At 39.7% G+C, this 17,760-nt stretch overlaps 2 protein-coding genes across 2 annotated transcripts in view; both read left to right on the forward strand.

The window, feature by feature from the left end:
• Positions 1-1,065, forward strand: part of LOC135703734 (short-chain dehydrogenase/reductase family 16C member 6) — a 66,603-nt gene extending 65,538 nt beyond the window's left edge. Inside the window, exon 8 of the mRNA XM_065225049.1 lies at positions 468-1,065. Within this exon, the coding sequence (XP_065081121.1) occupies positions 468-678 (211 nt within the window). The 3' untranslated portion in view covers positions 679-1,065. The remainder of the gene's footprint in view (positions 1-467) is intronic.
• A 500-nt stretch (positions 1,066-1,565) lies between these two features.
• Positions 1,566-15,111, forward strand: Itgbn (Integrin betanu subunit). Its single transcript, XM_065225012.1, has 7 exons — positions 1,566-1,674; positions 1,740-1,819; positions 12,562-12,760; positions 12,820-13,945; positions 14,012-14,203; positions 14,268-14,632; positions 14,696-15,111. Exons 1-7 carry the CDS (start codon positions 1,605-1,607, stop codon positions 15,043-15,045), a joined length of 2,382 nt encoding a protein of 793 aa, XP_065081084.1. The 5' UTR covers positions 1,566-1,604; the 3' UTR covers positions 15,046-15,111.
• Positions 15,112-17,760: the final 2,649 nt, after the last annotated feature.

The following is a 17,760-nucleotide window of genomic DNA, read 5'->3' on the forward strand; positions in this document are numbered from 1 at the left end:
ATGCCTGTACCATTTTTGCATTGATATAATTGTGTGGCAAGTCCAATCATACTTCTATGCCCAGGGAAGTCGAGAAATTTTCCAACCCGAAAAATTCCTAGACCGGACCGGGAATTGAACCCAGACACCTCCATCCAGCATGGTCTTGCTTTGTAGCTGCGCCTTTACCGACTGAGCTAAGGGAGGCCCCTTAGAGTTACCTCTATGGTATTACAATTTAATCTAGATTTATGAAATTCTGGATTAAATCGCGTATTATACTCGATGGAACTTACCGCCATAAAAAAAGCTAGAAAAACAGAAGAGATAAAAATTTACATCTTAGGGTAAAATTTAAACTGGTAGATCAAATCAACCATTTTTGGATCCCAATTCATGACAATGATTATCCATGTGCAAAATTAAAAATAAATCTGTCCCAACGTAGATCAACATTTCATCAAACAAAAACCTTACGTCTTTTCCAGGATCTTCCCATGGGGATGTAACTCGGGCTTCCTGCGACGACTCGTTCCGGACGCTACACCCCAGCACACCGTAACCCCTGTCCAGACACCGAATGGAGTCAAAATGAACGGTCACGCAGATCCTATGTCTTCGGAGGAGATGGATAACAACAATACGAAAGCATCTCCCCTGCTGGTACATCGATTGTCCACCGGAGAACGGGTACTGTAGAAAACAGCATGCCACCCGGACCATTGTCGCAATGTCAGCTTTTCTGCTCATACACAATCACACACTCTGTACTAAATAGATTATTGTGCATCCACACAGGACTGAAAGATTTTAACCTAACATAACAGAAGAAAAATCACGGTGGAAAACTGGTTTTCCTTAAAAGATAATGTGTCCAGAATAAACGTTTTAAATTTCCTTAGTTAGTAAGCGAGTGTCGAGGGAGGAAAACTGATACAAATATGTGATTTGCCTTGTTTTAGGAAACGACGATGAAATGTGATTAAGACAGGCTAGGCATTAAGGCTGGATCATTCCTAATTGTGGGGAAAGTAGTTGTTTAAGGTGTCACCTAGTTGTTAGTGAATAAGAAAACCCTAGAATCCATACTGAAGTCTGTTTTCAATTTCTTCCCCTTTTAAAACCCTGGTATCTACATTCCACTTCTAATGCGTACAATGAAGCGCTGCTTTCTTTTGTCTTCCATGGATTGAAGACAAACACGAGAGATAGATGTGTCCGAACCAACATCCTAAAACGTTCCTTGAAGAAATCCCCTTTCGGTTAGAACACACTTTTAGTACACTAAAGAGCAGTGTTCGAATTGCAGCCATGCATGAACCAACCCTATTGAATTGGATTGTGTTTTCCTTCCATCCGATAACTGTCATTCTACGACACATTGCGTTGGTAACCACCAACACCTATACCTATGATGGGCAATCGCCCTGTCCGGAAGGCCGTTATCTTATCACCTTTCACACTCCTAACGCGCGCGGTGGCTTCGGATATTGATAAGTATGTCCAACTTATCAGAAGCATTAGGTGATTCGGTTCTGTTGCGGCGAGACGGTTGATCCAGTTTTAATAAATTATTCGAAATGCGTAAAATCTCATTCCTTTAAGTCAGTTTAGTGTTTTCAAATATGTTTAAAGAACTAATTTTTGTATTTCTGGTGCTATACGTGACGGTTATCCGCGATGTGAACGGTCAAAGTGAGTGATGATTCATAGCAGTTATTAGGCCGGAATGCATCATCCACCGTACTTTTTCATTGCAGATCCCTCCAAGTGCCTATTTCAGAAAACGTGCATCGAGTGTTTGGATGCTGACCGCTCCTGTGCTTGGTGCACGGATGAGGTTAGTATTTCCGTCGGTTGTAATAATTATGCAATGTATTAGTTAAATACGAAATAGAACAGACTTCGAAGAGGCGTTTAACAGCTGCAAAGAATGCAATCATATCAGTTTACAAATGGCGGTGAAAGTAGATAAGGGGCGGCTGATAAGGGTATCGATGCCGGCAGGGTTGCTCTTAGATAACCGAGTTACATATATGTGGGGGAAAACATTCTGTGCGAAATGCCGGTTTGTTGGTAAACAAACGGTGATGATGGTGATAAGAATGTGGTTCACACAGTTCATTGGGTAATTTTATTTATGCGACAAATCCAGTGCTGATGATAAAAATCAAATTTTTGCGGCATAACATATATTTGAAAATATAGATATAACTTTCGCAATAGCATCATGTACACACTTAGTTTTTTCTACCGAACTCGGCTGTGCAAATCTCGGCAAAAAAAGTTTCACTGAGATCTCAGCAAACATTTCATTTGTTTGCTGAAATTCAGCTAAGCATTATCCGAGACTCAGCAATCAAATGTCACTTTTGCTGAGATCTCAGTGAAACTTTTTTTGCCGAGATTTGCACAGCCGAGTTCGGTAGAAAAAACTAAGTGTGTAGGAGATTAGCGGGGTGGTGGTAAATCATAAAGCACTAGAAAACTTTAAGTTCAAGGTTGAGGTATTGATTTTTATATCCAGAATTTTGTATGAGTTTATGTCTCCGAATCGTTAACATTTTTAATAAATGGGGAGCTAAAAAATGTCCAAGCATACGAACTAAATTTCTGGATCATTAACTACTTTCGTACACGGAATCTTGAAAAAATGTCGTTGGACACATAATTTAATTTCAACATAATTGGCAATCCATCCATGTACTGAATGGAAATTGTGGGTTCGAGTCCCACCGGTGCCTTTATTTTTTTCGCAAATTTTCTCACACACACGTCTCTTACTGATGATATGTGCTTGCCTCTCAGTATCACCTAGCTTTCTCATAAACAATTATGGGGTGTTTACACTTATGCTATTTCACTAGAGCTAGCTGCTAGCAAAAAAGCTCACTAGCATAATGTAAACAGGGCATCAGCGTCTACCAGCATGAGATTTCAGGAGCAACTGAAATTCGTGCTAGTTGACTAGTACATTCGCGCTAGCAAATCTGCCTCGAAATCTGCACAGATGTAAACACCCCATTAACATGGGCTGCAAACTCGCTAACCGTAATTAAAAGTAAAATATTCATACTTAAAACATCACTACGGCCCGGGGGTCGGAGGTGAGGCCGGCAGCTCAATACTTTATTTATACTATGCATTGGACAGCCCTACCCGAGCAGGAACCGATAGCTAGTCGATAACAAATGAATATCTTAATTATGTATGACAGCAGATTTTGGTATGCTTGTGGTATAAAACCTTGTTTTGATATAATTCAGTTACCGAAATATTTTGTAAAATATCAAATGAATACCAAAATAACAAAATGTGATCTTTCAGTTTTTAGACAATAAAAACTAAAAGAGTTATTGAATTGGTATTAGAAGACCTTCAAAATAACAAACTATGGTATTCTGGCATCTTAAAAAGCGTCTGTTATCCGTTTGTTATTGTAATAACTAAATTACTTATTAGTTCGTTATTCCTAGAATGTTTTTTTGGTGTTATTTTTGGTATTTTACCTCTTATGTAAGCCTCACTAATACCATATTTAGGTTGCCAGTTATGCTATTTTCATACCTGAATTTGGTATCAATAAGTTATTTTTTCCTGCTCGGGTAATTCAACATGTGTGATCGATTTGATCACACGGTAGGCTTTCAAATCATCAGCATATAACAACTTACAGGAACTTAAGGTTCTGCAATGGGTAAATAAATTTGTTTTTTCTTCTTTTTGAAATATTCTTCGATCATCATTTTCTAAATGTAAAATTCAGTCCAGTGCATTTCACCACGCCAAAACACACAAATATCAACTGGTATGTTGAGGAAAGTTTAACCATCTCTTTTCTTCCTTCATTTCAATACAACAGCAAATGTGACGTCACACTACTTAGTGCATAAGGATGTTATAGGCCAAACATTGACATTTCCAGACCGCGCAGTGAGAAATTGCGAGTACACTCCTGATGGTGGTAACCCGAGCAGGAGAAAGTAACTAATGAATACCTAATTCTGATCTGATACCAAAATTTGGTATTGATCAGCATGACATAAGAGGTAAAATACCAAAGAATAATACCAAACAATTACATGCAAAATACCAAACATTGATATTTGGATACCAAAAGAATACCTGGGTGGTATTTTTTTGGTATTGCATTATCATAATTTGGTATTGGAATGGTATTGTGGGAACATTTTTTTGGTATTATTTTTTGGTCTTATGTCAGGCTCATCCATACCAATTTAAGGTATCGAGATATTCGTTCCTGCTCGGGAAGCTCCAACCCGTATTATCCTCTGATTAAACCCTGAACCCGAATGTCAGGTTGTTGTGATGTCGATGTTAATCAATACGATCCCTAATAAACATTTGGCCAGATCCTTCAATCAGGGCCGGTATTGAAAGTTGATCCGAGTTGGAGATTACCGCCATGAGAGGGAAAGGGAATGATACGTTGTGTGCACTGCTGTCAACTTTCCTGTTAGTGTTCAATTCAATCTTCTGTGACTTTTTTAATTGGACCGGTAAAATGCCTAAAATGCTCGTTTTGGATTATTTATTCAGTTTCTCATATTTATTCACCATAAAATACATCCACGCATCTATGCTAATGAGTCAACGTTCACAAGTACTTGTTTTTAATAAACTTAAATTTATTGCTAGAGGAAATACATCTGGCAACGCTTTTTCATTGATACTTTCACGATTTCTAGCAACGCAGTAAAGTTGAAGTGGTTTTCTAGGTGATCAATTTTGTTCACCAAGAGTATCTTGAAGCAGTTGTTTTGAGTTCGATTGTTCGTGTATTCAATTGCGTGTAATTTTGCTATGCTTCGAAGTATACAAGTTAGTAAATACAGTGAATGTGTTTTATCCAGGAAATGTTCTTTCTAAAAACATGAAATACATGTCGTAAATTTTCGGTACTAGACTGATGCATAACTTAAATTTTTTAAACCATTTCAAATCGGGTCCTGATTAGCCTCCGAAAGTTTAAACTCATTTGATAAGAAACTGACTTGGCACAAACATATTTGATGTTTATATGGAAATTACTACGGGAAAACCAAACATTTTGTTCATTGTCTTCTAGCTTTTTTACATATTGTACTATTAACAAATTCTATTGCTATTCGTATGGGAATTTTTATCAGCAACAACTTTGCAGAAAATCGTTTTTCAACCAAACGTCAAATTAAATAGTTATTAATTGTTTAAGAGGTTGCTAATCTTATGGCAAGATTAAGCAACTGTATTGTAGGCAACACTGTATTCTGCAGTGTGACATAGTATCCATGATTTTGTCCTCTATTCTACGCGCCATAAACACCAATGTTGCCTACTGAACAGTTGAGTGAGCATAATCATAAGACACCAGTGATTTGAATCATTACTTATTTTTGTTCCTTACATTTGATCGAAAACTAGTCTTCAACAAAGTTGTAGCTGAGAAAATTCTCAACAAGGTCAGCTTTAATTTTATAAAGTAGAGTGAACTGGTGAATTTTGAGATAGATATTAACCGAAATGATGGTTTCCCTATAGTAATTTCCATATTGTGTAAGTAAGGTTCTTACTAAAGGAGTTCAAATTTCGGGAGGATAATCAGGACACAATTTGAAACCGTTTGAGCACTGTGGACCAGTGCTGAGGTTTGTCATTGTCATTGACAGACTTTTGCGCGATATTGACAAAATTGTTCGTCACATAGTCACTGACAGACTTAATCCTCAAAAAAAACCTTCGTCAAAATCTCATTCATTTTTTCGTCAATGACAAAGATTCACCTGGTAACAAAAAGTGTAATTTAGTACATTCTGTGTCACATTATTGTTATCAAAGTAGCTCAGGACGTAGATACTTGTTCATTAAAATGGTTCCATGTAATTGTTTTGCTCAAGTTATTTAATTTCGTTACAAATTTAGCTAATAAACAAATCTGCACATGTTCGTCATTGACACCATTGTCATTGACAATTGACATGGTTTGCCTTGACTATGACTGTTAGCTCAAATGAGTGACCAAAGCAGAATTGTCAATATCACCGTGTACTGTCGAGATTTTGCAGCACTGCTGTGGACTGAAAATTACAAAATTTGCATCAGCACTAATGATAATGATTGAATGATATTTCAAAAAGAAGAATGATACAAATTTTCTTACACTTTGTAGAACCTTAAGTGGCCACACACGTCGTTAATAAATAAAACGAAAATAAGATGTCCTAAGTGGCTCCCTACTGAAACTCCCGATGGTTTGATACACATCGAATCTAGCATCATGAACCTTAACGAAGGCCTTCCTGGAGGATATATATGATTTTACAAACGAACAACCCACGTCGGAAGACCAAGGCGGCTCAGCTATGCAATAGCGAGGACATGAGGGACTTTGTCGAAAACCTTAGAGAAGTCAACGGCGTCTACTTGCTGACGCTTTTCTATGCTACCAATAAGAGTGTTGGTGTAGGACATCAAGTTGGAGATCGTCGAGCGCTTTTTCATGAATGGAACTCCAAGATTATAGATTGCACAGCTGGATACAACTTGTCATGCAGAAGACTTTCGATAACTTTGGCCAAACAACTAAGGATCGAGATAGGTCGGTAGTTTCCCACGCTGTGAATGTTTCCTGGCTTAAAGATCGGTGTGATTGATGCAAGCTTCCAGCAATCTGGTAAAACGCCATCCAGGAGTGAACGATTGAAGATGCCAACGATGCTGCACAATTCTGGATGAAAGACAGTGGAATATGATCTGGATTTGGGCCTTTTGATGCAAAAGGCTTTGAAAATAGCGTCATGGCTGAAGTTAAGCTGCTGCAGACGGATGTTGTACAGTCAACTTTCGCTCGTTGGGCTAAACCTGTAGCCCACTTAGTGAAAGGCTTTCGTTCGTTGGGCTGAGCTGTCAAGCTGAAAATTGTTTGAGGGATACACCGATTGTATATTATCATCACAATCTTTTAGCAACTATCCAAATTGTTTATACATGTGCCCCTCGAAAAAGAAATAGCACTGTCAAAATGACGTTTGACGATTTAGGTGGGTTACAGCTCAACTAACGGGAGCCCAACTAAAACGTAGCCCACCTAAACATAGCCCAACGAGCAAAATTTGGCTGTAGTTCGGTAACTGGTTGATGTACTGCTGCTGCGGAATAGTTTAATCGAGTTCGAAAACGCTTCGGAAGAAATCAGCGAAGAGGTTTGCAGAAGTGGCGTCGGTGGAGGAGCTTCGATTACAGTAGGTGACGTCTGCCGGAATACCAGCTGATCTTCATGCAAAAGGTTGTAGCTGCGCACCATACTTGTTTTTAGCAGTCCTGGAGCGAAAGTAACGTTTACGGGCTTTACGCAGACGGTTACGTAGATTACGCAATTCCGGATTCCACCACAGTTGTTGGAAATGCATAGAATGTCTAAGAGCCTTTACCGGAACAGTATCATGGATTACTTGATAAATATTGTCACATAATAAGGACACGGCGGCATCAATGGTAGGTAAGTTAAGTGATTGCACCCAATCCAACGCTGAGATCCTCTCATTAATAGCATCGAAATCACACCGTGCGAAATTGTACTCACTGCGTGCTACTGGATACGATGACCGATGGTCGATCGAACGGATATCAACTTTCAAAACTAACGACTTATGATGGCGATCAACTTTCAAAATGGCAGATGGTGGTTCAAACAGCTCAATAGGATCTGAATCATTGACGAGCAGCAGGTCGAGAAGTTTACCATTCGCGTTGACCAGATTTGCTCAAGTCCTGCAGCCAGTAAGGGCTCGACTTCAGCATGTTCCTGTTCAGATGAAGTATTGAGAGGTCCTTGGACATCCTAATACAAGTCGCAAGCTAGGTTCCGCAGGTTGTAATCACCCATAGCTATAGTCGTATCATGAGGGCTAACCATTTCAAGAAGCTGTTGTACGGAGTCGGCGTGCTTGGTATAAGTGTCGAGTTGGCTACTGGGACGAATGTAAATGCAACACAGGAAAAGCGATTGATGTGATAATATAACTTGTATAGCAATTTGTTCGAGATTCGCATGGCTTTAAAATTCAGCACTGAATTCACGGCAATTAAGACACCACCACCACTTCGTAGTACACTGTTGCGGGAATTCCGGTCACAGCGGTAGATAGTGTAGTTTCTTGACAGTTGAGCATTCGCTATGTCAGTAAGAAGCCACGTTTCTGTGAAAAACACAACGTTAAAATCGCAAGAAAGCAGCGAATAGAGCAGAGAATTCTTCTTGAGAATTGCATTAGAATTCGGTTCAGCCACAATTCTTCTTAGAATTCCCATGTCATTTTCCAGAGAATTCATTTAGAACTGTATACAGACTTCGATTCCTTGGAACACTTTTCGAACTGGATTACATCGTTTGAGCTGTTCAAAATGATTTTTTCTACTACTCAAACTTTGCCGTGGAACAATATTGTGATATATTTTGATTCTCCTGATTATAATTAAACTGCTTTGAATTGTCAGAACTTCCCGAAGCTACGTAACTTCCCTTAAGATCTTTAAACTCAACTGAAGTTTTTGCAGCGGAAGCTGCTGGAGTATGAGCAATTTTCTTGTATTTAATAGAAATGCTCTGAAGCTCTTGGATCTTCACACTCTTTCCTGAAATCTATGGAACTGCCCTGAAGTAACCGGAATCTACCCTAAAGATCTTAAAACATCCATGTTGTTCTGAACGTTCTGGACGGTCTTGATGTTTACGGGATTTCATTTAAATTCTTGGAATTTCAATGAAATTCTCTGATCTTCCTGAAGGTTGTCGCAATTTTTCTGATGTTAATGGAATTAACATAAAGTTCTCAAAATTTTCCAAAACATTTCATTTAAGTTCCCGCAGTTTTTCTGACGTTCATGTCTTAAGTTCTATAAAATAATCTGTACTTTGTTCTTGGAACATCTGTAAAGTTCTTGCAATTATTATGAAGTTAATCGAACTGGTGCTGAAGTTCTCAGAACTTTACCGAAGTGTTTGTAACTTCCCTCAAGTTTTCACAATTTTATGGATGTTCGTGAAATTGTCATGAAATTCACAAAACCTTCCCCCAAGCACTCTAAATTGTCCTAAAGATCTTTGAACTTAGGGACGATTCCAATATGACGACCACTCGGTAGTAGGTATGGGAAAAAACGTAGGGAGGGGGAAGGGATACAAAATAGAAGTGGATGTCATATTTGAATCGCCCCTATTCTGAAGTTTTTTTTTAAGGTCTTGTAAAGTTCCTGGAATTTTCTTGAAGTTGATGGAACAGTCGTGATGTTCTCTAATCTTCATCTAAGTTCATGAAAATTTCCTAAATCATAGATCTGAATTTCTCGGAACCATCCCTTAAAGATCTTTAATCTTTCACAGTAGTTCTTGGAACTATCTTGAAGGTTTTGAAACTTCTCTGAACGTTTTAGTTATTCACTAAAGTACTTGGAACATCACTGAAGAATTCTAGATTAATCTAAACAGCTCGGAACTTTCTTGATTTTGTTTGGAGTTCGCTGAATGATTAAAACTTCTATGAATTTCCTGATATTTTCTGTCAAGGCTAAGGAACAAGTGCTCCGAAGGCACCAAAAATATTTAACGTAAACTCGTAGTTTTGTAAGCATTTTCGCACAACTTATAAATGACAAATTTCTTGAAATGCGCAATAATTCTGTGAAATTTGTGTCTAGCGTTTGTTTTATCACCAAGGGCGTAGCAATATTTCTCCACTTCAAGAGCACCCAGTGGAAATTGGAATGCTAAAATACCTTACCTTTGGCGGATCATGTCAATATGTTGATGGCTGGTTGGTCATTGAAACTTTAAGAACTTGTTTAAAGTGCTCAAACAAAAGTTTAAGATGGTCGGTAAGCAACTTCCCAGTCGTGTTTATCCTTGCTCCACTCAAGCGTTATGAGATATCGTAGAGGAGACGGATATCCCAAGATGATTCAGTTTTCTCCCATTCCTCGACCATTGTGCTTACTCATGGTGACTCTATGAGTAACCAGCTCCGAAAACCGATTATTTTGTTTATTTTATCAAAACTAAATGGTTGCAGAAATACAGATCTAGTGTCCCCCGGTCCGTAATGATTATATAGAACATGTGACAATTATGCGTATAACGGCAGTATATGAAAGTCCAGAACCTTGGGGAAATTTTAGGATATTTATGGGTTAGTTCCGACAACTTCAGGACAGTTCCGAAATACTCCAGATAACTTTAGGGTAGTTCCATGAACATCTGAAAAATTGTGGAAACTTTAGGGAAGACTGAAAACTTCTGGAAATGTTTGATAACTTCAGAGTCGTTTGATTAACTTATAAAAATTTCAGGAAATTTACACGATTTATTTCCATATAAGTTTAATACATATATTTTACCATACGCAAATAAATCCATGAAGAATTATTTAAAATATCATTTAGGCCCAGGGGCCATAAATTGGAGCACACTTTCCCTAGTTGCATTAACATCAGAAAAATTATCTTCAAGAAGTTCTGAGAACTTCATGAAAATCCAAGAATTTCAAGGAAGTTACGAAAACTTCAGGGTTGTTCTGAACTTCAGGGAAGTCTGAAGATCCTTTATGTTAGGTTCCATGGATTTCAGGAAAATTTGGAGAACATTAGTAAAGATTAAAGAGCTTCATAACAGTTGCATGCAATTCAGGAAAACTGCAGAAAATTTACAGAGATTGTGAAAACCTTCGTTGAGTTTAACGATCTTAATGGAAGTTACACGAACGTTGGGGCTGTTCTGAGAACTTCATAGTAGTTCCGGGGGAATCAGGAATAGTTAGGAAACTTTAGGGAAGTTCTGAGTGCTTCAGATACATTTCGAGAATCTTAAGACATTTCCACTAAGCCCTTTAAAATAGAAGCTCCAAATATTAAATACAGTCCAGAAAGCATCAGGAAACTTTAGAGAACAAGGTATTGAAAAATCGGAAACGTCACAAGATAAAGATGTTGAGCATTTCAGGGAAGCTTCATGAACAGACTGCGAAATCATAATAGAGGCTCTGATCCCTTCTTAAAAATTAGCACACTTCAGAGAAGCTTCAAGAACTTCTTAGTTTGTTTATTTCGTCAAGCAAAAGTAGACTACATTCAATGGTTACAATGTTTTACTTACATGCTATGCATTATTTCCAATTAGTTTTAATCGGATTTTAATTTATTCTTTTTACATAGTGATGCTAATGACTTCGCAGTGTAGATTAAACTGTCGCATTATTCGATTGATGGGGCAATTTTTTGCGTAATTTGTTCTGTGTGATTTTTTAAGGATAATTTCCTTGTTTTGTAAGATGCCGACAGGGTATGTAAAAGTTTAATTTTGAGAGTAATTCTGATGATTCTATGCGATGTGAAATAGTGTCATTGATGAAGAAAATCAAATGAGCTTTTGTAAAACTGCAGGAAATTTGAAAAGGTCTAATAGTCTCAGGGATATCCAGAGACATTAAGGAAAGTCAAGAACCTCAGAGAAGCTACGTCTTAAGATTTTCAGAATTGCTCAAGGGCAGTCCCAATAGTTTCATCAGGAAATGTCCATACTTTTGGGGAAGTTTATAGACGTGTGAAGTTTCGATAAATGCAAGACAAGGCAACTTTTCATAATTCCAGATATTTTCAGGGAAGTTTTAAGATTTTTAGAACAGTTCCATTTGTTTCAGGACAGTAGAAAAAACTTCAAGTGAATTGCGAGAGCTTCAGGGTAGTTTTAAGAACATTAGGGAAAATCAGTGAACCTCAAGGTGTTCAATTAACTTCATGGAAATTACTTTAAAACACGGAGTATTTACGAAAACTTTATTATTTTTTCCGTGATTTGTTTTCCGTCGATCTTGTTCTCCGTTCTGAGTACCGATACTACTGACGCCAGGGAGGCAGCTCCCACTCCTGGACACTACCTATCGACCCATCAACTCATGAACCGAGAATCAACGGCTTCACTTCCCTTCCGAAGGAAACCGTGATCAGATATTTTATGCCTCAGAAAATCCCGATGGCGCCGGCTGGGATTGAAACAAGGCCTTTTGGAGTGAGAAGCAGTCACGCTTACCGCTACACCACCGCTTGAGAGAAATCTTCAGGGAATCCCTAAGAACTTCAGAGAAGTTTTGACATTTATGGGTAATTTCATTATTTTCAGGCCTTAAGTAAAGTAAAGCACTTAAAGGAAGATCTCAGAACTTCAGAGCAGCTCCATTAATGAATTGCAAGACTGGCTAATACAGAAGACAACAAATCAAGAAGACTGGCAACTCTTCCATTTTCTCATACGAACGCTATGCGACAGGTACAATCGCGTCATCTGCCGCTCAAAGGTAAATGTTTCGAACGAATTTGATAGCAAAGATTACATCCTCATAAGAAGGGTTTGTGTATTTGCTCATTTGTCTATGCGTTGCTTCCACCTTCACTCAAGCGCAGCGCCATTGTATCTGTCGCTTGGATTCTGGCAAAGTTGCCAGTCTTCTTGATTTGTTGTCTTCGCTGTTCCTTTCTGTACCAAACTCTATGCGTAATTATAAACTAATCTGATTGCAACTATTTCTACCCTAGAATTACGGCATGTACAAGTACCGCTGCATGACATTCGATGAACTGAAAACGTCCAATTGCAGTGAGAGCAAAATCGAAACAAACACCAACTTCAACCGGCTGTTGGTTGTCCAAAATCGACCCCTCCGGGACTATGATCGAGAAAAGCTCGAGGTGACCCAAATCAGTCCACAGCGCATCAGGATTGAACTCGAAAAGCGTAATCTTTTGATTGAGGATTTTATCCTCACGTTTTTAAAATTTTCCTCAACATTTCAGTGGAACCTCAAACGTTCAAGTTCACCTACAAACCGGCCAAGAACTATCCCCTGGATCTGTACTACCTGATGGACCTGACCTGGTCCATGAAGGACGATCGTGACACCTTGATCAACATGGGTGATCAGCTGGCGAAAGCCTTGGCTAACTTGACGGAAAATTATCGCTTGGGATTTGGAAGTTTCATCGACAAACCCATCATGCCGTTCATCCAGACCGAAGAGGATCGAGTGCAGAACCCCTGCAGTACGGAGCGAGAGGTTTGTGAACCAACGTACGGTTTTCGGCATCGTCTTGAGATCACGCAGAACATCGATGGGTTCATTGAAAAGTTGAAAACCAGCAGCGTTTCGGCAAATTTGGACAATCTGGAGGGAGGTTTGGATGCCCTGATGCAGGTGCTGGTTTGTGACGATCGAATCGGATGGGGAGTGAACACCAGGAAGATTGTCGTTTTGGCTACGAATGGGTTTATGCACATGGCTGGGGATGGACTGTTAGCTGGGATAACAGAGAGAAACGATAAGCAGTGTCATCTGTCCGAGGATGGGGAGTACACGGGGTCGTTGGAGTATGATTATCCTTCACTGGAGGAAATATACAGAGTACTGGGGAAATCGAAAACGGCGGTGATCTTTGCTGTGACCGATGAACTGACCGACTACTATAGGTCGATGAGGGAACTGATGTCGGAGTTCACCAGCGTTGGGCTGTTGCAGGATGATTCGTCGAATATCTTGCAGCTGGTCAATACGGGTTACAGGGACTTTGTGAGGAGGGTTGAATTCACGGATAATGCTCCTAGCTATATTCAGATTTCCTATACAACCGATTGCGGTGGGATCTACAAGACACCGCAGCCGACGAGCAAGTGCGACAATATTGAAATAGGGAAGAAGTACGACTTCTTCGTGGAGGTGCGGCTATTGAACTATCCGGTTGGGTTGGTGTCGAATCTGACGGTTAAGATTGAGGAAACGTTGATCAGCAATGAGGGCGTTGAATTGGAGATCAACATAAGGCAGGCTTGCCAGTGCGAGCTGGAGAACACACCGATTCCGAATAGTGAAGTTTGCTTCGGAAATGGAGAATACTCGTGTGGCACGTGCCAGTGTCGGCCGGGATGGTACATTAATTTAGTGGTGGTGTCAAAATGAAACAGAAATTGAACCTGAATCTTAATACTTTACAGGATTGGTAAAGCATGCGAGTGTAACCTTCAGAATTTCGAGAGCAGCACCGATCTGTTGAATCAATGTCGAGCGGAAAATGAACTCGATGAAGTGGGAGCCATATGCTCTGACAGAGGAGAATGCATGTGTGGACAGTGTCTTTGCAATCCTGGATACGATGGGCCGCACTGCGAGTGCACGGAATGTATTCCGTATGATTTATTATGGCTAAATTAGCAAATGACAGATGAAAATTATTACATTTCTAAATTCCAGATTGTTTGGCATGCTCTGCACCAATCACGGAGAATGCGACTGCGGTGCCTGCAAATGTCACCCGGGATGGTCCGGGGACGATTGTGACTGTTCGACGGATCAAACCACTTGCCAAGCTCCGCTCAACAATGAACTCTGCTCGGGCCGAGGTGAATGCACTTGTGGAAAATGCAGCTGCAGCGAGTCGTACTTTGGCCCCTACTGTGAAGTAACGGCCGGATCCGAGTCGGAACTTTGCTCGTTCTACGAAGAGTGCGCCCGCTGTGCCATTCACAAAAAGCTAGGCAAAGAATGCGATTCCATCGAGGATCAATGCAAATCAAAGCTGGGACTCTACACAGTAAAATTTTATGAAACATTGGATGGCAAGTCTCCATAAATGACCGCACATAATGGCCACCATTTGCGAATAATCACTTTGTTTTCAGATTCCCTCAACTGTACGACCCGTATAACGAACGACGGTATGACCTGCGATTTCAAGTACACCTACGAGCTGGAAGATCGCCAAACCTTGCTGAAAATCATAACTCAGGACTGTACTCGGGTCAACATGACGGCTGCATTTATGTACATAGCAGGACTGACCCTGTTGCTGGGACTGGTGATTTTGGCCGTTTTCAAAGTGAAAATCTTTCTCGAAGATCAACGGATGTACCAGCAGTTTGAAAAGGAGCAACAGAACGAAACCGCCTACGAAATGACGAGTCCCCTGTACAAGTCGCCCATAACCAAGTTTGAAGTTCCTGAAGAGATGGCCGACTGTGAGTTGAAGTGAATAAACATCGGGATGCGCCTTTCGGTAGGCCACCAGAAGCCAAGTTGATGGTTGTTTACAGTGAGACCGCGGTCAGTAAAGTTAATTTAAGTTTGTTCATTCATTTCATGTTTTAATTTCAGGATCAGTAGTGTGAATTATAAAAGTATAACAAAGTAATTCATTTATTAAACTCCGAAATGTCCTGGCGAATTTGAAATCAATCATTGTCCACTAAATATATACTTCACTTCTGTTTGTTTGTTTTTTTTTTCGATAAGAACAACCTTGATAGGGAAACCGGCAAGCGCATACAAATAAAAAAAATCTCAAAATACTATCTCTACTATGATGATTCATGCTTCGGTTGGTGTATATCGATGTAGCCACCATGTCGAGGTGATGTTAGTTTTACTCTCGTTCTCTCAGAGAACGAGTAATGTTTTGTGTTCTATATCACTGTATACCATGATGCTATTCAAAAATATTTGGTACAAGAGAGAGGGAGAGAGAGTTGTGTGAGCATTCCTTTCGGTGTGTCCATAATGATTTTCTTTTATTTTTATTAATAAATTAACGAATGATAGCAATGTAACTTAAGGGGAAGCTGGCAGCCTAATAAAAAAAACTAGCACGATTTAATTATTCTTAAAATATCAAAAATCAAAAAAAAATGGGTTTTCTCTTAGATTCATGAGAAAATTAACGTGCAAAAATATGTTTTTTTATCTCATCATGAAAAAAAAATCAACCATAAACAAAATCTAAAGGTCAGTTTTACAGATTTTTGAAGTTTTTTGAGTCCAACTTTGTGACATGATGACATAGAACAACTGTTTTTAAATTAGATTTTTTTTTTTCAGAAAGAAATATATCTTTTTTGGGAGGTGAGCTTTCCCTTAAGATGATTTTTTTCCTCTGTACGGAACATAAAACCACTGCGGCCAGTAATTTGATCTATTGTAGTATATACCGTGTCCTTAGTGCATCACTATTGAGAAATGCTGAAGTATTCGAATTTGATACAGTTGTCCTTCTAGCCTTCATCACAAGGAATCGATTCTAATTGAAAGGTCCCGCTATTTAAACCCTTCAAAGAGTGAGAGCACCCTTCAAAGGCACGCCCCTTTGTGAGTCAAAATTGGATTGTTTAGCAACACAATTATTCAATAACACCGATAATAACCATGCATCATATCCCTAGTCTTAACCACTTCAAACTGCAGAACAACGAATAGAAGATTAGGAATGACATAGATTAAGACTAACTAACTAATGTTTTCCTTGTTTCAAGATCATCCTCGATGGCCAAAGCCGAGTCTTGTCACTTACATAAGGCAAACAAATAAAAAAGGACTAAAGGGTGATACGGTCAAAATTTGGTCAAGGGAAAACGCGTGTAAATCGGTGAAATCGTTTATTTAAAAAATCAAATTAAATTTCTTTTTCAAGTTCAATTAGTATAAAATTCAGGAAAAATATTCAGTCAGGCTTCCGCTTTTCCAAATCCGAATTGCCGGGCCTTACGCTTGACCCCTGCCATCAGATTTTGTACAGCCACCTTGTCCACCTTCTTCGCCGCAGAAAGCCAGTTTGCCTTGAACTGCTGCTCGCCCTTAGCAGTTTTTTTGGTCTTCTTTAGGTTCCGCTTGACAATAGCCCAGTATTTCTCAATTGGGCGGAGCTCTGGCGTGTTGGGAGGGTTCTTGTCCTTGGGAACCACCTGCACGTTGTTGGCGGCGTACCACTCCATGGCCTTTTTACCGTAATGGCAAGATGCCAAATCCGGCCAAAACAGTACGGAACAACCGTGTTTCTTCAGGAAAGGCAGCAGACGTTTATTCAAACACTCTTTCACGTAAATTTCTTGGTTGACAGTCCCGGAAGCTATGAAAATGCTGCTTTTCAAGCCACAGGTACAGATGGCTTGCCAAACCAGATATTTCTTTGCGAACTTTGACAGTTTCATGTGCTTGAAAACATCTGCTACCTTTCCCCTTCCTTTTGCCGTATAAAACTCCTGTCCCGGAAGCTGCTTGTAGTCGGCTTTGACGTAGGTTTCGTCGTCCATTACCACGCAGTCAAACTTCGTCAGCATCGTCGTGTACAGCCTCCGGGATCGCGCTTTGGCCGTCGTATTTTGTTTATCATCGCGATTTGGAGTCACTACCTTCTTGTAAGTCGATAGTCCGGCTCGTTTTTTGGCTCGATGCACGGTTGTAGACGATACACCCAGCTTATTTGCGGCATCTCGGAGAGAGAGGTTAGGGTTTCGCTTGAAACTACCGGCAACTCTCTTTGTCGTCTCAGTGGCTTCCGGTTTTCGATTTCCCCCCGATCCAGACTTCCTGGCTGTCGACAAACGTTCCCCAAACACTTTAATTACATTTGTAACGGTTGATTTGGCAATTTTTAGCGATTTTGCCAACTTTGCGTGCGAGTAGCTCGGATTTTCGCGATGCGCGAGCAACATTTTGATACGCTGCTCTTCTTGCTTGGACGGCATTTTGACAACTGAAGAGTGAATTCCAAAATCAAAATAGGAGCAACATTCTACACACACACACACCTTCAAAATGAGGGGTGTTCAGGTTTTTTAAATGCAAAATTGAAAGGAATACGTCAAGTTGATATTGACCAAATTTTGACCGTATCACCCTTTAAGACGTGTTCCTTTGATTACTGAAAAATCCTGTTCCCGTAGTTTGATGTTTTCAGGACTAGGGATCGGTGGTA

The sequence above is a fragment of the Ochlerotatus camptorhynchus genome, unplaced genomic scaffold, assembly GCF_037179485.1.
Source record: "Ochlerotatus camptorhynchus isolate MF236.1 unplaced genomic scaffold, CSIRO-AGI_Acam_v1.1 ptg000220l, whole genome shotgun sequence".
In the NCBI taxonomy this organism is placed as follows: Eukaryota; Metazoa; Arthropoda; class Insecta; order Diptera; family Culicidae; genus Ochlerotatus; species Ochlerotatus camptorhynchus.

Excerpts from the sequence above, each read along its gene's own strand:
- Itgbn (XM_065225012.1), top strand. The coding sequence starts at position 1,605 with ATGTTTAAAGAACTAATTTTTGTATTTCTGGTGCTATACGTGACGGTT. Across the intron at positions 1,675-1,739 it reads CCGCGATGTGAACGGTCAAA|ATCCCTCCAAGTGCCTATTT; the intron begins GTGAGTGATGAT and ends TTTTCATTGCAG. Across the intron at positions 1,820-12,561 it reads GTGCTTGGTGCACGGATGAG|AATTACGGCATGTACAAGTA; the intron begins GTTAGTATTTCC and ends TTTCTACCCTAG.